The 23,372-nt window shown below is 39.9% G+C and overlaps 1 protein-coding gene across 3 annotated transcripts in view; it reads right to left on the bottom strand.

Annotated features, from left to right (window-relative positions):
• SMARCA2 (SWI/SNF related BAF chromatin remodeling complex subunit ATPase 2) overlaps positions 1–23,372 on the bottom strand; it is a 182,897-nt gene that overhangs the window by 114,800 nt on the left and 44,725 nt on the right. For all 3 annotated transcript variants that reach the window (XM_084628534.1, XM_084628533.1, XM_084628535.1), the window contains exons 7-10: positions 14,229–14,355; positions 12,559–12,732; positions 12,124–12,297; positions 8,914–9,084 (exon numbers count right to left, since the gene is read on the bottom strand). In XM_084628534.1, the coding sequence (XP_084484660.1) occupies positions 8,914–9,084; positions 12,124–12,297; positions 12,559–12,732; positions 14,229–14,355 (646 nt within the window). The remainder of the gene's footprint in view (positions 1–8,913; positions 9,085–12,123; positions 12,298–12,558; positions 12,733–14,228; positions 14,356–23,372) is intronic.

The following is a 23,372-nucleotide window of genomic DNA, read 5'->3' as shown; positions in this document are numbered from 1 at the left end:
AATACGGACTAACACGGCTGCTACTCTGAAATCTATAATTATAAAGATAGTCAAGATTTATCTATCCTTCTGAACACTATGTTTACCCATCGTATCCTCAAATCAAGCCTGTTTGTTCAGCAGATTCTGGTGTTTCAAAGGAGTAGAAACTTCGAAGAAAGAAATAATGGTAGAAATACCTAGCTAATACCATGTGGGGCAAATTCTGCTCTCACACCAGTGTAAAGCCAAGGTAACTCCATTGACTTTAGTTTGAGGTACGTTAAGTCTGGAAAATCTAACCCCTAAATCCAGCTAGTCAATGTGTTGACAGTAGACAAAGGAAATATATATGCACCCACTGGTGGGAATCACATTTTCTGCATACCTACATGCATTTCTAAGACTTCAGCTTCTTCTCCCTTCTTTCCATAGAGAAAAATAATACCATTGCTTTATTCTTCTCAATACGGCAGAAGTACGGAGGGGTGGGGGTGTCCCTTTCTGACAAACTATTTTTGTGGTGATTTATTTTCTGGATGCTGCAAACAGTTTTTTCCCCTTGGATCTCCATCTTTCTATACCATTTCAGGGTTTTGTTTTTTCATACTGTGACTGCCAGCAAGGTATCTGAATGTCTTCAGATTCACTTTTATCAGTTGATGTCTACATAAAATACTCTAAAGTGAAAGTAGCAATGCAAACTTATATAGATGAACTATTGGGGCAATTCTCTAAGAATCTTGCATATATTTAGGCTTGGAAGGATCAGATTTTTATTGGTAAATGTCGATTTCACCCCACGTACAGAAACTGATGAAAAAGTATTTCCACTGATGATAACTGATATTTACAGGTAGGCAAAGTAAGAAAGCTCCTTGAGAACTTTATTAGTTTGATAAGTAGATCTACTTAGATAAGGATATCTACTTTGTATATTTCAACATATGATATTGACAATTTGTGTTTTAACAGCTATAAAGCTTTAAGTTTTTGAATCTCAACATCTACTATCATTAAATAACTTTTCTCTGACCCTCTTACACCCATAATTTCCTGAAACTGGGAAAAATTAAGTGAATAAAAATAGGAAAAAAGCGGTTAAAACCCATAATTTTGTGCAACTGTGAATTCTTAAATTGATAAAAAAAATATTACAAATACACTGATGTTATGTCAAAATTATTTTAAAAAAAAATTGAATTCTGCCAAGCCTACATATATTAATTAAGTAGTATGATAAAATACTTGAGGGAGGGTGAGGAATGGCTGCAACCAAAGTAAAGTGTCTGTGTCTCTAAGCTTCATTTTGTCAGACTGATTTGTGAGTAGGATAACAAATTGTGTCAGTTGTGACGGTTGTTGCTTAAACAGACCAGGTGATTAACACTGATTTTGTATAAAGTAATCTACCCCCTAAATCCAACTAGTTTAGGATATTAATTCTTTTCTGAAAACTATCCTGAAAAAGGCAGTAACCAGCAATTTGTTCATTCATATATCAGATCTTTCTCAAATAAATTAGGTAAAGGAAGGACAGTGTAAAGATTGTCATTATAACCGTGATATACCCATCATACCTGTAACTAATGCTGCTAACCTTGGATATAGCGTTTTGTCGCCCTCAATTTTAGTTCTTCCTCTATTGAGGAACAGTGTACTTCAGAAACTTCTAAAAGGTTTTAGAACTGGTTAAGCATTGCCAGGGATGTTTGGAAACCTGTGTCCCAGGGGTATGATTGTTATGTAAAAGAATTAGGGATAGAGCAAAGCCTTTGAAAATGTAGATTTGTACACATCCACTGCTGCACACTCCTCTGAAGTTCATGCCTTGAGGACAGATCCAAAGGGGCATACTGCCAAACAGAATATGCTAATCTTCACACAGATGACCTAGGAACTCAAGGGTTTCATTTTTTAAAAAAAGTCACTCATTCCTCCCTTCCTAAGCTGGCAAAGATAAGGGGAGGTCTCTTTCAGAACAGTGGAAGAGGAGTCATGCCCTGTGAGTGGCTCAACAGCAATACCTGATGACCAGACAAGAGCAGTATTAACAGAGGTCTGGAGGGAGCTCAGTTCAGCCCTCCTGGGCAGTGGCTATTTGTGTTGACAGGAAGAATGTGAACGGCGCACAAAGAGTAGAGTTTACAGAAAGCAGGGAACAGGGTGACGGCGCACAAAGAGTAGAGTTTACAGAAAGCAGGGAACAGGGTGAGTCATGATAGCATTAGGATGACTCATGGAGGCACAGGTTTGACCTGGACTGCTCAAACTGCACTGGTTGACTAGGTTCTCCCCCACCCCCTTGAAACAGTGTATTGGGGTACACCTGGAGTGGAAATGCTTGATGGCAACTGTGTGAGGAAGATGAATCAGTAGATTGGAGTGGATGGAAACAATGAAATGGAAAATTTAAAATTGTGACTATGTTATTTATGTAGCACCAGAAATTTGCAAGTGCTCTACAGACAACAAGATGACATGGTCCCTGTGCCAATGAACCTACAATGTCAAGAGACAAATGCACAGATTGGAGGGATGGAATGCAATAAACTGAAAAGTGACACCCCGTGAAGTTAAACATGAGTTTTGCCAACCTACATACATTTCCTACTGACTACTGGGAAACATTTGTCTGAAGTGGGACCAAGCTCTACAAGTCTCTCTGGACATGTTTTAAGGAGTTACTGAGAGAAAAGAGAATCAAGGAGTGGTTGCCTGGCATCAGTGCCTGCATGGAAAAAGAGACGGAGACCAGAGCGAGAGAAAGGCAAAGATGGTGGTTAAATGCATGGCTTGGGGGGAATGAACAGTGTGAACAAAAAGAGATAAGAGCAGACATGTAGATAGGAATCCATCATCTTACCTAGGAAGAAACGCTTTAATATTTATATGGTCTTGATCAACTCATTAAAGCCAATGAAAAGAGACCCACTAACTCCAACAGGAGGCCTTGCACAGCAAAACAAATGATCAGTCACTAAGCCTCAGCGTCATACACTGTGTAAAGAGTAGTTTGTGCACAAGAGAGCAGAGCCATTTACAATAAATGGTTCCCATTGATTTGGATGCTGAGTGGAGGAAGCAATATGCAAATGCACTGGAAGAAAAATTTTTATTACTAGCACTGTGCAAATCTATTATTTAACATTTATATTGTGGTAGCATCTAGAATTCTCAGCCACGTCATTGTCCCCTTGGGCATAGTAAAAACATATAGTAAATGAGAGCCCTACCTCTCAAGACCTTGCAGTCTAACATAACAGGTAGATGAAACAAGCAAACTAGCAAGATGAGGTAACACAAACAGGATTTTTTAGCATAGACTATCTGTGTGCACAACTTGTAGCCAATCAGCAGCAGTAATTATAACTTAACACATGCCAAACTATTATCAGATGGCAAAGATGCGCACATTCAGGATCAATAAATTACAGCCTACTTAACTAGAAAACTCTCCAGACAGGGACAGAAACAACAATGGACCTAAAAGAGGGTATTCCACATTGGTTATTCAGTTATGCCACAGACAAATAGAGAATTACTTGAGGGGCGATGACAGCTATATAGAACTGAAATATTTTTTCTTCATATTTCAGAGTAACAGCCGTGTTAGTCTGTATTCGCAAAAAGAAAAGGAGTACTTGTGGCACCTTAGAGACTAACCAATTTATTTGAGTATAAGCTTTCGTGAGCTACAGCTCGCTTCATCGGATGCATACTGTGGAAACTGCAGAAGACATTATATACACAGAGACCATGAAACAATACCTCCTCCCACGCCACTCTCCTGCTGGTAATAGCTTATCTAAAGCGATCACTCTCCTTACAATGTGTATGATAATCAAGGTGAGCCATTTCCGGCACAAATCCAGGTTTTCTCACCCCCCCCCCCCCCGCCCAAAACACACACACACAAACTCACTCTCCTGCTGGTAATAGCTTATCCAAAGTGACGACTCTCCCTACAATAAGAAAAGGAATACTTGTGGCACCTTAGAGACTAACCAATTTATTTGAGCATGAGCTTTCATGAGCTACAGCTCACTTCATCGGATGCATACCGTGGAAACTGCAGCAGACTTTATATACACACAAAGATCATAAAACAATACCTCCTCCGACCCCACTGTCCTGCTGGTAATAGCTTATCTAAAGCGATCATCAAGTTGGGCCATTTCCAGCACAAATCCAGGTTTTCTCACCCCCTCACCCCCCTCCAAAAAAACACACACACAAACTCACTCTCCTGCTGGTAATAGCCCATCCAAAGTGACAACTCTCTACACAATGTGCATGATAATCAAGGTGGGCCATTTCCTGCTCAAATCCAGGTTCTCTCACCTCCTCACCCCTATACACACACAAATTCACTCTCCTGCTGGCAATAGCTCATCCAAACTGACCACTCTCCAAATTTAAATCCAAGTTTAACCAGAACGTCTGGGGGTGGGGCGGGGGGAGGAAAAAACAAGGGGAAATAGGCTACCTTGTATAATGACTTAGCCACTCCCAGTCTCTATTTAAGCCTAAATTAATAGTATCCAATTTGCAAATGAATTCCAATTCAGCAGTTTCTCGCTGGAGTCTGAATTTGAAGTTTTTTTGTTGTAAGATAGCGACCCCCATGTCTGTTGTAAGATAGCGTGATCAGAGAGATTGAAGTGTTCTCCGACTGGTTTATGAATGTTATAATTCTTGACATCTGATTTGTGTTCATTTATTCTTTTGCATAGAGACTGTCCAGTTTGACCAATGTACATGGCAGAGGGGCATTGCTGGCACATGATGGCATATATCACATTGGTGGATGTGCAGGTGAACGAGCCTCTGATAGTGTAGCTGATGTTACTAGGCCCTGTGATGGTGTCCCCTGAATAGATATGTGGGCACAGATGGCAACGAGCTTTGTTGCAAGGATAGGTCCCTGGGTTACTGGTTCTGTTGTGTGGTATGTGGTTGTTGGTGAGTATTTGCTTCAGGTTGCAGGGCTGTCTGTAGGCAAGGACTGGCCTGTCTCCCAAGATTTGTGAGAGTGTTGGGTCATCCTTCAGGATAGGTTGTAGATCCTTAATAATGTGTTGGAGGGGTTTTAGTTGGGGGCTGAAGGTGACGGCTAGTGGCGTTCTGTTATTTTCTTGGTTAGGCCTGTCCTGTAGTAGGTGACTTCTGGGAACTCTTCTGGCTCTATCAATCTGTTTCTTCACTTCTGCAGGTGGGAACAGAACACCACTAGCCGTCACCTTCAGCCCCCAACCCTCCCCCCCTCAGACGTTCTGGTTAAACTTGGATTTATGCTGGAAATGGTCCACCTTGATTATCATACACATTGTAAGGAGAGTGGTCACTTTGGATGGGCTATTACCAGCAGGAGAGTGAGTTTGTGTGTGTGGTTTTTGAAAGGGGGGGGGGGAGAAAACCTGGATTTGTGCTGGAAATGGCCCACCTTGATTATCATACACATTGTAAATAGAGTGGTCACTTTGGATGGGCTATTACCAGCAGGAGAGTGAGTTTGTGGGGGGGGGGGGGGGGGGGGAGGGTGAGAAAACCTGGATTTGTGCTGGAAATGGCTCACCTTGATTATCATATGCATTGTAAGGAGAGTGATCACTTTAGATAAGCTATTACCAGCAGGAGAGTGGGGGGAGGAGGTATTGTTTCATGGTCTCTGTGTATATAATGTCTTCTGCAATTTCCACAGTATGCATCCGATGAAGTGAGCTGTAGCTCACGAAAGCTTATGCTCAAATAAATTGGTTAGTCTCTAAGGTGCCACAAGTACTCCTTTTCTTTTTTCTTCATATCTATGGCTGAGAAGGTGAAGTGGGACTAGGAGAAGGACTTGGAAACAATGTCCATCCTTGACAGTGAGTGATATGGACTGTTTATAAAGAGGTGCTTCTCAGCTGATCTCAGACATCAATGTGCTTACAGAGCAGATGTCTCATTTACTATTTCATAAAGTAATGCCTCATCTTAGCTACGCTCCTGGTTATTCTGGCTCTACTCTACATGCTAGTGTCTTCACAATACAAATAGAAAGCTGTGTACATACAAAAATATGAGAGGGCAAAACACTGACACTCATGTATTTAATACTGAAGACATATTCTGTCTACATTACATATGTGCTTGGAGTATTTGAGAAAGTCAGCTATAGTCCTAAACAAAGGACTACATCATGAACGTCACCCGTCTGTTTTCCTACCACTTGTACAATACGAACTATCTATAGAACTTGAAAAAATCTTGGGCTCCTATCAGAAGCAACTCCACTGAAAGCGAGTGGCCCAGTTTTGCGCTTGTTCAAGAGACCAGAGCAGTTCAAAAGGAGCTATTCCAGACAAGTGCAGAATTATAGCCAGAAGAAAAATCCCAAACCCTATTTCCCCAAGAGCACAAAATGGATTCTTCATAACCAGTCTGGCCCCTTGGGTAAATAGGCTTCATTTCCTAATTATAAATAGTGAGGCTAAAAAGGAGAAGTACTTCTGCACCATCCACTTTATCAGTGTTCACCCTTGGGAGCAAGCCTAAAGGACTCTTGTCTTGCTCCTATGTAAGAATGGAACACTTAATTATGTTTTTAATTGATTAAACCGTATTTTCAATTGATTAGGTAATACAAGAACAGAGGTATCCAAAGTATATGGCTGAGTAGCACAATGACAACTTGCTGGGTGGCTGTGGGTCAAACTTAAGTAACATATGAAATCACAGTTATAAATCAAAGCACAAGCCATATTTATTAGTACTCATCTCTCTCTTGATAGATGAACAAAATGGCTTGATGGCAGAGTTCACTAGCATTAAGAAGCTGAAAATGATCAGGGTAAAGCACAAAATTTTACTGTTAATTTTCCCTTACGTTTTGAGTGGGGCAGAACACATTGCATCAGATATTTATGGTCTGTCTGGACACAATTTTTCAGCATTAGAGACTTATGCATGCACTGACATCACCAGAAGATGCTCTCATCTGAGCACAGACTTACACTAAGAAAATACTGGAATAGGTTCATTCACAGACACAAAAGAGTGTCAACAGAAATACGAGGAAACATTATGTTTATACCAGTGTATAAGCCAAGCACACTGATGCTGTGTGATATCTGTAGGGAGAATTAGGGGTGTTAAAATCAAATGCTGCTCTTGCCATAATTGTAGGCCAAGTACCCTGAAATGAGATTTTTTTTTGATTTTTTTTAAGATATTGCCTCCCTCATTTTGGAGGACTGACCGTTGGCCCTTTCTGTATTACAACATATTCTTAAAGAGGCACAGCTGACTTTTTTTGGAGGGGGCTGGAGGAGAGGAAAGGGTACTTTTGAAGTCTGTCGTCCTTAACATGGTCCAGTTATTATAGATTGGTGTTTGATACTGTACTTAACATGCTCTTACTCTACGTGGAGAAACCTAAGCAAGCATTTCAAATTCTGTAAGGTTAAACAGCCAGGAAAATTAGCAGGTGCACTCTTTGTTTATGCAGAACAAGCGAAAAAAAGTTCTGAGCCATTATTTCTTCTCTCTCATATTAAGCAGACTCATCCCATGAGAATTACAGATAGACATGACCTAGAAGGTCATCTTGCCCATCCTTCGAGATATGAAAGGAACTGCGGTGTCATGAAAGTACCAAACTATTATTTAACGACTTCTCTTACAGAATTATTTTATTAAGTAAATAATATTGCTTAACTCCCACCCATACTCTCACTGACTAACAAAGAAATGTTTCATAGCATCCAAAATGAATTTTAAAAAGGCTTATACTAAATGGTAAGAATGCAGATAGAAAACAACACTATTTCCAGGCTCTCTCTATTTGCACAAAATAGGCATAAACAAAATAATCTCTCTCTGGCTCTGTCCACTGCCCCTGTCAACTATGTATAGGATTGAGCTGAGCTCAGAATTGGAAGGTTCAAGATAACTGTTCGGAGGGCAAACTGGCTGACTGCAGGTGTCAAGAAGGAATAATCACTTTTTGTGCCTCCAAGTTAAACACTGCACAATTAGCAAGCGCTTCATGGTGGTGTTTTCAGTCTCTCTCTGATGCACATTATCCACTGCTAAAGCCAGGACACCTGACACTATGACAAATCCTATGTGACTACAAGAGACATGGTGGGTAGGGTAGTATCTTTTATTGGACCAATTTCTGTTGGCATCTTCTCTCACCTTCCCAATCTAAGAGAATGTAAGAGACAATGCACTTTATTGCTAATTGATAGTAGGTTGGCTAATGTTTGCTTGTTGAATGTTTATCAATAAACCAAATTTATAACCCAGTGAAATTTTCTAATCTTTTGTCCCTTCCAATCTATGGAATTATTCATGTTGATTATTAAACTGACACTTAAAGAGCTAATTCAGTATTTGTATAGCATAAACCACATGATTTCTTATGCCAGACTTTTGGAACAAAAAATTATACTCAATTAATGTTAGCAATTTCGTAGTTCATAAAATTTCAAGCACGCTCATATGCATAAGACCAATGCAGAGTTTAGCTTAACAGAGAAGGTTCAGGGGTGACTTGATTCCAGTTTATAAGTACCTATATGGGGAATAAATATTTAATAGTGGGCTTCTTAATCTTGTAGAAAAAGGTATAACATGATCTAATGGTTAGAAGCCCAAGCCAGACAAATTCAGACTGAAAATAAGATGTATATTTTTAACCATGAGAGTAATTAACCATTTGAGCAATTTACCAAGGGTTGTGGTGGATTCTCCATCACTGACAATTTTTAAATCAAGACTGAATGTTTTTCTAAAACATGCTCTATTTCAAAAGGAATTATTTTGGGGAAGTTCTATGGCCTGTGTTATGCAGGAGATCAGACAAGATCATCTTCTGGCCTCACCCACCAACAGTTACACTAAGGGGAGGGAAAGGTATTAGTTGTTGCTCAGTTTTCTACTTGCCTTCTTTCTTCTCCTCCTCTTTTTCTTTTCTTTGGCAGCTTGTGCTTGCTTATGCTCCCACACCAGATTAGTCAGGTTGGCCACATACTCATCTGTCTGCTGCAGCAAGTATGCCAGACGTCTGTCTTTCTTCTGGTCAATCAGCTTACGGTAGCCTTCTTCATCTTCAGCCTACCAACACAGAAAAACAACATTCATGGTATAGACACTTACAGAGAAGAACCACTACCATTAGCACTGGAACTATAGAAGTGTATTTGAAAGGTCTTTGACTCCCATTTTTGAGGTGCAGGATAACTTGAGGACCTTCTACAAAAGAAATGGGTCAGGAAGGGAAGAAATGTATACATTTTGATACATTGAATGGGTAAAGGCCCTGGGAAACTCACAGCCTTATAGAAGGCTGCAAAGATTTTCAAAGGCTCAAACCACATTAGGTTTAGGTACACAACTCCTACTGAAAGGTAATGAGAGCGGGATGTCTAATTCTGAACTGTGCCTTTAGAAATCTCACCCAATATAAATAATAATCTTTGGGTATTATGAATTAGGAGGAGGATTTCCTGCTAGCATGTTTTCAAACATGACCATTTTCCTATTCTAGACATGATCTTTGAGAGGAGAAGAGATCTTTAAACAGATTTACTTTTCAAAAGACAAACTTCTTGGTATATAGGGTGAAAAATAAATAAAAATTGCAACAAACATGCCATTGGGCTACAAACATGAATTGGGCTACATTTCACTAGAGGAATGAAATAACTACATAGCATAGGCCTGACGGACACAAACTTATATACATAGTTATGGGTCAGAGATATGAAAAAAACCATACCCCCAGCAACACAGCTATGCTGATTAAAAGCCCAGTGTGGCCACAGCTAGGCTGACAGAAGAGGGCCTCTCTTGGCCTAGCTAACGTCATTTGGGAAGGTAGTCTTCCTACCCCAGCAGGACTCCTTCAGTCTATGCTAGGCAGCTTTGCCGGTATAGCTATGCCAGCACAAACTCTGTAGTGCACACACAGTCCAAGTTACTCAACATGCAGTTGTGTCCTCACAAGAATTCAACTGTGAATTTGGTAAGCACTGGGGTAGTAATACCTGAAGTGCCTCTGACAGCAAATCTGACAGAAGATGATCCTCAAGTGATTTGTCTTTGAAAACAAAGATGACAACTCACAGTCCACAGGTAGATGAACTCAGCAGCAAGCTGTGGATATTAGTGTTCTGGGCATGTCTGAAGGTACATCAAGATGGCATGCTGCTCCTCACTTTTATTAGCAATGATTTTGGACCTACGTGCTCCTAACATACGAACTCTGGACTGACATCAGCTCATTCACCTCAGGATGTAAAAATATTTTTAAAACAGCAAGAGTACCTTTTTAAACCTACATGTTTTATTTCTGATAATTAACATGGCAACAGTTTGAGCAGCTAGATTACTGGCAATTGTCTCTACTTACTGCTAGTCTAAAGGATCTCTATAATGTAGATTGGTATATAACCTTTAGAAAGGCCTCAGGGCCAAAAGATTTGTTCTTTTCCTCTGCAAATCCTTCATTTGTATTTTGCATGTACTTGTATTTTTCATGTAGTGATTTAAAACCAATCTAGTTGGCCCTTATAGTTGGTAGTGACAGATTTTGGACAAGCACTTAGGCTTTGCGCCACATCTGCACCCAAATTAGACATTTACTTGCTCTTTCACTAGTGTTGTGCCTTACGGAAAGTGTGTCACTCATATGCTTGTAAAAAGTGAGAATAACTAGTTTCCCAGTCATTAGATTTACTGTTGGTAGATCTCAGTGAATCCTACTGTTAAACAGAATTAGATCACAAAGTTACCAGATTTCTACTAATACTAAAAAGAAAATATTAGCCTACTCTAAGGTGATAACCATAACCAGCTAACACACTTCTAAATACAACTTGCCTTGTCTACGTTTGGTGCAAAGTCCTATGTAAAATTATCTTAGTTAAAATGTGTTAATTAAGATGTTATAAAAACACAAGCTATTTTCCTAATCTAGATATGCCTGCCGATCACTTCGACAGCACTCTGAAGAGACACAGTAACATGGGAAGCCTTCCCAGCACACATTCCCCTCAAAAGAAACTATAAGTAGTATTATTGGGAGGTGGTGGGGAGGAGAGAGAGAAGAAGAAAGATACTCTTGCTGCTAGCTTTCTTTGGACCATAACTCCGACGATTAATGGTCAGCTGGAATTAGTGTTGCTCTTAGCAGAAAATACTGTATTTATCATCATTGCTTAAATACGTATATTTTAAAAAGCCAGACTGGGCAGAAGAAACAATGTGAAGAGAGGAGAGATAGTTACTGCTATTCACTGAAATAACCTTTTTCCCTTTAACTTTTCTACAAAAATAATTTACACAGCAAATGTATTCTTTGACACATAAATCATAATCAAACTAAGTTCCTGATGAGTATTGTAAAAAAAAAAAGTATAGGCATAAATAGTTATTGGAACTATAAGGAAAACATTAGAACAAGATCCATGGTCTTCATGTGGTGAATATACTAATGAACTTTGCAATATACCTGCACTGTTGTAAAAAAACTTTTGAAATATGAAATTAGAAAGATTAGGTGATTTAATGGAGGTTACAAAACAGCAGTTATACTATCATGAGCAGATTACTAGTAATGACAAATATACACATGGGCGGCAGTATAGTTACAAATATTATTTGAAACCACAAACGAAAGTAAATATGGCTCAAAGTGAACAAAGTCAAACAAATAATGTCACTACCACGACTATAAAGCACATACAACTAATCTCCCAGGTATGTTTAGATTCATATTAGTCAAAATCTAATTGATCAGAGAGCCCTTATCATGCAAAGGAAGTATACGAGTCCTTGAAAGTATATATCAGGTATTAAACAGATACTGAATTTTATCTTAGCAAACAGGCTGTTTGGCAGTCAAATCTGAAGAGTGCAACATTCAGTATTTAGAGCAAAGTTTGATCAGCAATGCCCAGTTACAAAGTAACTTACACAGCAGCCTTCCTAATCCTCAGAAGCCCACAAATTTGTTTTTCTGAACTCTTTCCAATAGTATAAAAAAATATGCTACATCTTAATCTACCACATTACCACCGCCCCACTCTCCCATTGTTAGAATTGTTACTGTAGAGCATGCCAGAGTTGGCATTTTACCAAAAGACCCCTTACCATCAGTCTTCTCATTCTTTCTTTCTCAATTCGCTCAGTTTCCTTCTTCTGCTCACGCTCAGTATTGGCATGCCAAGTTGCCACAGCTTTAGAAAGTTTCTGAATTTTCCCAGCCACAGACCGGTGGTATTCTTTAAAATCTTTAGCATGCTGCAATATGCTGTTCAGATATTCCTAAAGAAAGAAAATAATAAATCAGCTGAGACATCGTAGTCTAACTGACAGAACACAGGATTTGAAACTACGAACACCCAAATTCTGGACTCTTCCGCTTGCTTACTGTATGGCCTCTGGTAGGTCATGTTTTTGTAATCTGGGATCCCTAAATATAAAACAGTGATAGCTGGCCAAGCAAAGCAAGGTCTACCACTTAACTCAATGGCATTTCTCTGTATCTGGAATACATTAATTCTGGAGTAGCGGAGGTTAAAATACCTGGTGTTTCTGTCTACGTTTTCTCTCCTGTTCTATTTTCTGCTGTTTCTCAAGCTTTTCTGTCATGCGGGCTTCCCTCAGAGTCTGGCGCTTGCTGCGCTTATAGGCTTTGGAGTTCAGTGCTGTCTCCAGTGTTGTGTCACGGCGCATGCAGGCCACCACCTCTTGTCTTAGCTACCAGCAAGAAGAGACAAACTTAAAAAACCCATCATTCTACACACACAGAAGAACAATTTTAGTCATCAATACAGCCTACGAAGGTAGAAAGTTAACTTTTCATGGGCTCTTCAATCCTGCTTCTCCCTTTCACTTTCCATTGAGATACTGAAAAACTGGATCCTGAAATCCTCAGTTGCAGCAAGAAGGTGATCATCATCCTAAAAAGCTCTTCATTCTTTGTAGGATCTTCCTCTTTCTACGCAGAGGTATGAACGCCACTTATATAAGCAGCTCCACAAGTGGTGTGTCTGACATTAGGGGTCAAACATGACAGATATCACAATCCTTCCTCCCTCACAAGCTGGTGTTCAAAATGATTGTCCTGCTGGCACGGAAGGGCCCAACCAAGATGAAAATCCATTTTAACAAAGTATGGTAGAACAAGATGACCTGTGTGTTGTTTTAAATCAGGTGTTGAACGTGGTTGACCCCACACACATCCAAGGGACATTCATTTTCAACATCAGATTGGGGAATGGCGGAAGCAGCAGGGAATTACTAAGGCTGAGAGGGGCAGAGCCACCCAGTTCTAAATGCACAGCATGAATAGCATGCTGCTTCTTAGAACTGGCTTCAGACAAGGTTCTACCATAAAGGAATCACTAGGGCAGTGGGGAGGAGGATGCACCTAGCCTGGTACACGTACTACTAAACTGTACTAGTCCCCAAGATTTCTCCCAGGAACCAATTTTGCCTGGCCAATAGGGGCAGGGTCAAGAGCAACCAAATGACACCCCTGCTGCTCTCAGGCCAGCTGAGAGACCCAAATGGCAAGGGTCTAGGGAGGCCAGCACAGCAAAGCCCCTTTGCAAAATTCTTATGCTGTGCCTGCACCCAAGATCTGAGCAAACTTATGACTTGGACATGCTCTTGTTGGGCCTCGCTGCACAGCCTGCACATTACCACAGGCCTTTTGATAATAGGGGTCAGTGTGAGGAACACACAACAATCATACACGTGGATCACTGAGAACATGCAACTGGGTCTTAGAAAAATTTGACCCACTAGGTTTTGAGACGATCAGAAAAGAGGCACTTCTTTTGATTTGTATTTGTATTTGAACAAGGGGTTGTGGACTCTCAGCCTACCCTGTCCTCCTTTTTTATCTCAGTTTGTGCCATCCCCATGATCTCCCTGAAAGATGAGATCATAAATTTGGATTTTAAGGACTACACTTCAGGATTAAACAGGAGGTGGGGAGGGAAGGAGCGGAAGGGGGGAAAGAGAGAGAGAACACATACATCTTCAGTAATAAAGGACGCAAAAGATACTGATCATGTAAGTTTGATTTTCTATGAATAGCGTTTTTCAGTTAAGTTTGCTCAAATATTGACATTCCTCTTTAAACTCAGTACTTTCATAAATGTCTATTGCTAACACATCCTGTGCTGAAGAAAGATCACTTTCAATTGTGATCACGGCAAAAATGTCCCTGCAGCAAAAGGCATTACCTGGCGCTGAAAATTCAGTAACCTAAGTGCCTTCAGCTCGACTGTAGCTTTGGTTCGCAGATCAGGAGGCAGAGAGCCAGGTAAATTCTCCAGTTCCTGGATTCTGTGAGCAATTCGAGCCTGAAGTCTAAGATGATAAAGGATGTGGGAAAGATATCAGGAGAGATCTGTCAGTAGTTATCAATATTATATGGTAATATCAGCAATAGATCTCATACACCCAGTCAATTTCTAATACCCATCTATTCTGAATTAACATGCACTTCTAGGAATGGAGAAAAAAATCAGACTTACATTTACTCTGCAGAAATACCCTTGATACCAAACAATGAAGACTCTCTTCCCTCCTCTTAATTTTAGCTATTAGTTGTATGGGAACAGCAACTCAGCACATTTATTCTACTCATGCTTTCAAGCACTTTGTGTCTGCAGGCCAGTTTGTTAAGCACAAATAAAAAATGTTATAAAATGACTGGGTGTTATTTTAGGTCTCTTTAAAGTGTGATTGCAGTCAGAATAGTGATTGTGTAAGAATGCAATATTCTTATTTAGCGGAACTGTTTCTTGTTGGTGATCAAAACCCTACGTGCTTATTCTACTGACAAAATTTAAGTTTTCACTTTCTTTATTCTTTAAACAAACTGTTGGCATTGCAGAGCTATTAGGATTCTATTCTGGCTCACTCACCCCCCACAAAATTAATTTCCAGTTGCAAACTCTTTTAAGACCAACCATGGTGCACAAGCCAGAAAGAATACAGCTTCACTTTCAAATTCCAAAGTGAGTTTGTAGTGCTGGTAGTTATATAATCTTTGTAAACTGGTGTTTTGTTTTGTTTTACTTGTAACTCAGCATATTTGATCAGGCAGTCAATGACAAACAAACATGAACCCCAAAATGCTACTTTTAATGACACTATGTATGTGTGGTTTAATATTCCTTTTGGCTTTTAGGTACTTTTGAAATACAGTGCTGTCTAACTTCAGTGTAATTTCAACCATGGAATTCTTACAACGAGATTAAAATGGACTATAACCAATAACCAGTGAGAATTTCTGAATGAATTCTAAGTGGTCCAGTTGTTAAACATTTTGGGCCATGATCTGCATTGCAATGCAAGTGAATCAACAATAGGAGCCAGAGGAGAGAATTTCTGTCCCCATTTTTTACAAAGCCATGGAGATGAGAATTTATCTAGTCTACCCATGCTACACGTGACATACACACTTCTGGAGATTTATAAGGGAAGTCTGATTACATAAATGAAAAGGCTGATCCTACTCCCTCCTGAAAAGGATAACAGACTCACAGCCAAACCCATACTATCACTCATCTTCTCTCCATCACAATATAACACAGGTAAGAAATTGATAATAGCATTAATAGACTAGTTGGCAACATAGTAAATGAATTTGTTAAAGCAAAATGTTAAGGATATTGGCCATGTCATACCAACCAAACTAGAGAACTGCTTATACCTAAAAAGGCAATTGTAACTTATGCTTTTTAAAGCCACATACACCACCCATTCCTATTCCACATCACCTCTGCTCCAAAATAATACATAAGAACAGCCATCCTGAGTCAGACCAATGATCCGTTTAGCCCAGTATCCTGTCTTCCGACAGTGGCCAATGCCAGGTGCTTCAGAGGGCATGGACAAGACAGACAATCATCAAGTGATCCATCCCCTGTCATCCACTCCCAGCTTCTGGCAAACAGAGGAACTAGATAAAAATGGATTATAATCAATAACCAGCAAGAATTTCTGAATGAATTCTAAGTAATCCAGTCATTAAATATTTTGGACCGCAAGCTGCATAACAGGTGATGCAACCAGCCCCACGTATGATACTTTACAGGCACACTGATGTAAAAAGGCCTGCTTATCACTGCTCCTCTATGATACTTTACAGGCACACTGATGTACCACTAAAGTCAGTGCAAGTTTTACCAAAGATTTTAATGAGAGCAGGATTGGACATATTGACAGGTCAATTTTCTGCAGGTCCCAGTTTCCATGAAACTTAAGCAAAGCAAAACAAACAAAAAAATGTTTTTTGATGAAAGGTTTTTAAGGAAAAAATATTCTGCTGACGTGTATATAATCTAAACATTGCAATATTGTGCTAATACAAAAAAAACAGAGTAAATCTCCTCCCACCTTTTTTTTTTGGTCACCTAATAGTTGCCTGGGCAATTTTTCATTGTAGTAGTACTATACAACGCTATGTAGACGTCTATGGTATTTAAAAATGGAAACAATGAAAACAGTATTGCATAAGGAAGCAGCTACAGTGGCGATATAAATTAATTCTCTGTTGAAGAGTGAATTTACAGAATGAATAATCTATTCATAGTACAGTTCTGCATTACCATGCTACAAAGCTGCCGTTCATAAATATGTCACCAGAGAAGATTTCTTTTTAAAAAAATCCCTTTAAGAGATCTTAACTAGTCCCTTTGCTGTATCTTGTGTTAAATTAGAGTGGCAGACACTCACTGAACTTTAACATTACATAGGGAAGTAGTTGAGATATTTTGAGGGCCTTGAACACTGGACTGGTGTTAAATTTACCTTTTGTTACAGTAAATTACCACAATCCACAGAGTTCACTGACCATTAATCTTGCACTTTCATTTCTGTGGTATAGTGAACCAACCCTGGTAGTCTGTCCATTAGAACAGGAGGGCAGATGTCTCAGTTTGGAAGGCCTGAAAACAAGTAATCTGTTAGATTACTGGAGCTATTGGGATATACAAGAGCAATGCTGACCCCAAAATACCTGCTTCTATATGAAATGGACTAGAATCATACAAATGGTAACCGAGGGCACATGAAATTAAATTGGCCCTGGCAAAATCACTCTGTGCAAAGCACTACTTCACGTACATTCCTTAAAGAAGTTACCAGTTAGAACAGTGATCTGTATTTTAAGCACTGCTCCTCTACATACTATTTTGTCTCAACATCAATAGGATGCAATACGTAGTCTGAGAAAGAGATACAAGATTTGAAACTTCCTGAAACAACAAAAAGGCTGTAATACTGCATAATTGCAGGAGACTCATTTAGTGTCCTCAAGAGTACAGAAAATTGAAGCTGAATTAGGTCAGTCAGGTTTTTCATACAGATTGAACAGTAAATCAAGAGGAGTTACTGTTCTGGCAAGAAAGAGTTCCATTAACGGCAATAGATATTTGTTCAGGTCCAGAGGAGAAGTTTATGATTCCTACAGGAGAGTTATTTGTTCAGAAAGTAACACTGGGAGATTTTGTTCTTTCAAGTAACAATCTGACACTACAAAAATCCACATTTTGTACAACTCTATCTCTAATTGGACTTGGTGATTGTGAGGGAATTTCAGTGCCGTTACAGATGCAAAACAACTTGAGAAGTCTAGTGGCTTCCCTACCTCCTGCCCTTATAAAGGAGGATTAGATTGACTACTGCACATCCACACAGACTAGCAGCTGACTGATGCATAAAGAAACTTAGGGCTTGTCTACACTTAAAATGCTGCAACAGAGCTGCTGCAGCACTGTAGCACTTGAGTGAAGATGCTGACTACATTGACGGGTAGGTAATCCACCTCCCCAAGAGATGATAGCTAGGTCGATGGGAGAATTCGCCCATCAACCTAGTGCTGTCTAATGCGGGGCTTAGATCAATTTAACTGCATCGCCAAGGAGTGTGGATTTTTCAAACCCAGGAATGGCATAATTATATTGACCTAATTTCCTAGTGTAGACCAGGTCTATAGTTCTGAGAAGTTCAGAGATGCCTGGTTCTTATCCTCATACTGATGAGTCCAGATCATAGCTACGATTTTTCTCAATCTCCCAGTCCCAAAATAGCTGGAATGTTTCTGCTGAGGCAATCACCTATGAAACTGTTAAAGCCAAATCTTACTCTCTTTGGAGTCAATATGACTTCTGCTATGTGTGCAATGACATCTATTGTTTTGACTTACTCAGTAAGGCATCTGAACAGTGTTGTCTGCAGCCATGAGGGCTAAGGCTTGATCTTATGCTCAGTGAAGTCAATGTAAAAACTCCTACTGAGTTTGATGCTACAGGATCAGGTCCCAGATGCTTAACTTTTAGTTTAAAACACAAGCTTAAAACTACAGAAACCAATAGGGAAACCAGAGAACTGATACCACAGAGTATTTACATGCACCAGCTTAGCCAGACCTCTAGATGCATCTTCAATTTACTGAAAGGTAAATACTAATCTGCTAAATCTTTGAGTATTTGGACTACTGCCCTGCTTTCTGACAAGTGAGACCCAGAAATGGGGCCAGCCAGTGCACTTAGGTGGAAACACAATTTTTCAAAAAATGGTTTGAGCAGTTATCAATGGATGCCTCCCAATGCACCTTCTCTGGAAGGGCTGTAGTAACCCATGTCTCAAGTAGGACACAGGAATACCACATTGGATCAGACAAGTGGTCCATCTAGTCCAGTACCCCATTTCCAAAAGTGGCTAATATCACATGCTTCAGAAAGAGTTTACATATATCTCTTATACATTTTATTTTTTTTAAAAAACCAATCCTATCTAATGTAACTGTGAATGTTTTCATTATCCATACCATCTTCATTTTCTTGCATCCCACTAAGTTCTTGGCCTCACTGACATTTTGTGGTAATGAATTCCACACGCTGGGGATTTCTTGGTGGCTTTTTGTTTGTCTGTTTGTTTTTTGGGGGGGTGTTTATTTTTTTTAAAAACACAGTACATAATTTATTTCCTTTTATTAGTTTTAAATCTGTTCTCTTTTAGCTGCATTGACTGTCCCTTGTTCTTGCATTACATGAGAGGGTGAACAAAAAACACTGATTTACCGTCATTGTATATCGCTAATGATTTTGTATAACTGCAACTTGTTGGCAGAGTTTCTCTGTTGACTTTCCTTGTGACCAGGTTGTTGGAACAGTAGTGAGACGCTGATTGATTCAGACCAATTCTTTCTGCCAGGCCTGGCTTGTTAGCTGCACCCTAGATGTAAAAGGGGTGGGAGTGGCTCTTTGGATATTTGCTGATCACTTTCTTTGCTGCTCTCTGGGCCTGATACTATTTTGATATATTCTGTATATTTAGATAGGTTGAACAGACTGAACTTATTCTAGGTAAAGTGTGCCGTTATATAAATTAATGGCATTATAATATTTTCATCATAATTTTCTATCCCATTCTTTAAATATTCTAATGTTGTCTGCTTAATGTGGTGAAGTTTAAGCAATTTTCACTGAGCTGTTCACAATGATACCCAGGTCCTTTCCCAACACGTAGGAATAATGAAGAGAAAAAGAAAAAAAAAGGAACAGTGTCAGTTCGATGGTAATTATTTTTCCATGTATTGCAATATTAACTTTTAAAGAATTTTATGGCAGCCACTTTTCACCTAAAGCAAATGCATCGAACACTTAGACTTTTTTGGACCATGCTCATCTTCTAATCCCTCAAACTGATAAAAATATGTTGAACTATTCCTCTCTTCAGGGGAAAATGCTAAAGGCTATTAAGTCATTCATTGATAATAGAGGGTCAAGAAGAAAAATGCCTTTTTCAAGTGCTTGAAGGACTTACTAACCCTATTTAAAGGAACATTTAATTAATCTCTGCAGTTCAGCACTTTATCTTCATCTAATCAGAACATGGCTATCGCATTACAAACTGAAGATAGAGATCTCCTTGCAAAGTAGGTGATACTTACCTCTCCCTCACCAATTGAGGGTAACTGGAAATTATGCCAGATCACTGCAGGCTGTAGGAAACGGATACCAGGCAGCAAGCAAGAAAGCTTTATAAAAGGGAGACCCTTTTCAGACAATAAAAGGACATAGTTTGCAGCAATCATAAATTAAAGATGCTGGAAAGTGCCATTTTTTTTAATTAATGCTGGTGGGGAGGAGAGCCATTCCACCTAGTGGAACAACATTAAATTACACTACACATTATTAGTTTTAGACATATTTATTAAGATTAAAGTAGCACTTTATTTCCAAGGAAGTATTAAAATGGAGTTTTATAAAAGCATGTCATGAATTTACCACTTTGGCCATATATCAAGTAGCACAGCAAATTTAAAAGTTCAACACTTAGTAGTAATTTAAACTTTTTATAGCAATGAGTATTTTAAATATCCAAGTTTCTTTTAATCTACCATTAGTCACACAGGGATTAACAACAATTATACCCCTAATTTCATCTCACAGCAACATATGCTGCAAGAGCAGCGAGGCACAACCAAGTGAATTCAGGGGCAACATCAATTCTAAATTTTCCTGCTTTTTTGTTGATTTAAGCTAAAGCTTTTTAATGTCAAAATGTGGTGCTTTTGGGGGAGGAAGGGGAAATCTATTAAATGTAGAAAGTCTCCCATTGACATGTCATCAGTTTCCAAGGCTTCTTCAGTCTCAACAATATGTTACTAGATCTATTACTGCTCCTCCATCTGTAGTTGTCCATTTAACAAATGGCTAATGGAGAAGAACGCCATGCTGCACCTTTAAGTCAAGAAAGACGTGCACAGCAGTACACATCTTATCCTGTGCAACTTTGGAGGTCTGCAAAAGCACTCCATCAACCTCTCACAGGGTGCACATGTGCCGAGGTGCACTACCCACACATACTTTCAGGTCACTTTTCCCTAGGCAGTTACATTAGCCATGCATGCGCAGTATGACGTTCCTTAGTGTTACACTTCACAACCTAAGCAAGGAGAGCCCGTACCTGAGCCTATTGCACATATACAGTAGGCGATTTTCAAAGCTTATAACTTGGTTACACCACAGGAACATATCCAGTAGGAATATATTACCGACCATCTGACCAGGATGGTGATAGTGACTGTGAAATGCTTGGGGAGATGAGAGGGGCTATTAAAATAAAAAACTCATTAATAATGGGGGATTTCAACTATCCGCATACTGACTGGGTACATGTCACCTCAGGATGGGATGCAGAGATAAAGTTGCTTGACACCTTAAATGACTGCTTCTTGGAGCAGCTGGTCCTGGAACCCACCAGAGGAGAGGTAATTCTTGATTTAGCCCTAAATGGAGCACAGGATCTGGTCTAAGAGGTGAATATAGATGGACTGCTTGGTAATAGTGACCGTAATATCAGGGGTGGCCAACCTGAGCCTGAGAAGGAGCCAGAATTTACCAATGTACATTGCCAAAGAGCCCCAGTAATATGTACTGATTATACACATATATGTATTTGTGTGTATAGATATATATATGCATGCACATAATCATAACATAAGTTGATCATGTATATTTATTATACATTTATAATGTATAGTTAACAATAATAACTTAATCTTTTACTAAGTGGGACTTCTGGCAATCTTTGCTTTCAACAATTCCCTTGAAGTTTGGTTTTTATTCAGCTGTGCTCACACGCAGCAGTTCTCTTAAGTGGCTGTCTGCCAAAACGGATCGGAGCTTGGATTTCACATATTTGAGTGTCGAGAAAACAGACTCACAAAGATAGGTCGAGGCAAACATCGAGATTAATTTTAGGGCTGCACCTCTGATGTTGGGGTATTTATCCTCTGGTACAGATTTCCAGAAAGTAAGGGTCCCCTCTGACTTCTGAACAGATTTCAATCTTCTAACAGTTCTATTATTTCCATCTGGGATGTTTCTTCGTCAGTGACTAAAGGCGGCTTCAGACAATCCGCTTCAGCACTAAAAGGGTCAATCAGAAATCTGATTTGAGGTCTTTTCTGCAGCAAATCTTGGAATCTTTCCTCAAAACTGTGCTTAAGATCTTTAATCACGCTCGTATACCTAGTTGTGCTCCATTTTAGGGGGTCTGCTGCATCTTCTTTTGATCTGGCTCGAAGTTGTGACATTGAGGGAAAGTGTGTCAGCTCTCCCTCAAGCATTTGTCTGGGAAACAACTGCAGTTTGTTCATGAATGCAAATATGCCTTGCACTAGATCAGACAGCAACTGGAATTTTCCTTGTAAATCCGCGTCTAGTTTATCCAAATGCAGCAGCATGTCTGCAAGAAATGCCAAGTCTAGAAGCCATCCAGGATCTGTAAGCTCGGGTATATTCTGTGCTTCTCCTCCATAAACAATTTTACTGGTTCCAGGAGCTCGAAAAATCAAACTGCGCAGTGAAATGGCAAATCGGCAGGGAAGTTGTCTTCATCCAATTCTTCAATTACATTTTGAAATGGTCTGTGCTTGAGTGTATTTGAAAGACTGAATTTCACAATATGCAAGACAGGTTTCATGATGTGATCAAATTTGAGATTTTTAGACACCAGTTGCTCCCGATGAATAATACAGTGAAATGTCCAAAATTTGGGAAAGCTCTCATCAGACTTACAAATCCCTACTAATCCATTTGCAGTTCCCCCAGGGACGGAGCCCCATCCATTGCAATGGCAGTGAGCTTCTGTAAAGGAAGTGGCTTTTCGCAACTACCAACATGAACACCATGAGCAGAGTTCAGAACCTTGTGGGAATTCTTGATTCATATGTGCATGGCTCAAAGCGAAATGACGCTGAAAGTTTGAAGATTTGAACTTTGAGACACAAGCCTGGCAAAGAAGACACATGACCTTACCATTATGTTTAACGAAAAAGTACTTATTCTCCCACTCCTGTTGGAAAGCTCAATTTTCATCTGTGTATTTTCTTTTCTGTTTGCACTTGCCTTCCATTGTAAGATGGTGTAAGAAAAATTTAGATTAAAATTTTCCACACCAGCTAGTCACCGTGTGATTTATTCAAGGAGACACTGGGGCTGGCAAGGGGATGCTGGACCACTGGCTCTGTCCCAGGCCCCACTCTCTACTTCACTCCTTTCCCCAAGTCCCCACTTCCACCCCGCCTCTTCCCACCCCCTCCACCAAGTGAGCTGTGTCCTCACTCCTCCCTGCCCCCACGAGCCTCCTGCGCTCCTCCTCCCCCTCCCCCCCCGCCTCCTGCATATCAAAAAACAGCTGGTCGCGGCAGGCAGGAGGCACAGGGGAGAGAGGAGGAGGCGCTGATTGGGGTGGGGGGTCGCTGGCAGGTGGGAGGCGCTGGGGGAAGAAGGGGGAGCTGAGCACTCACCATTTTTCCCCAGAGTCAGCTCCTATCAGGAGCCGCATATTATCTTTCAAAGAGC

Source organism: Lepidochelys olivacea (genome assembly GCF_965140295.1).
Source record: "Lepidochelys olivacea isolate rLepOli2 genome assembly, chromosome: 5".
Taxonomy (NCBI): Eukaryota; Metazoa; Chordata; order Testudines; family Cheloniidae; genus Lepidochelys; species Lepidochelys olivacea.
The sequence above is the reverse complement of the archived record's forward strand: the minus strand, read 5'-3'. Positions and strand labels throughout refer to the sequence as shown.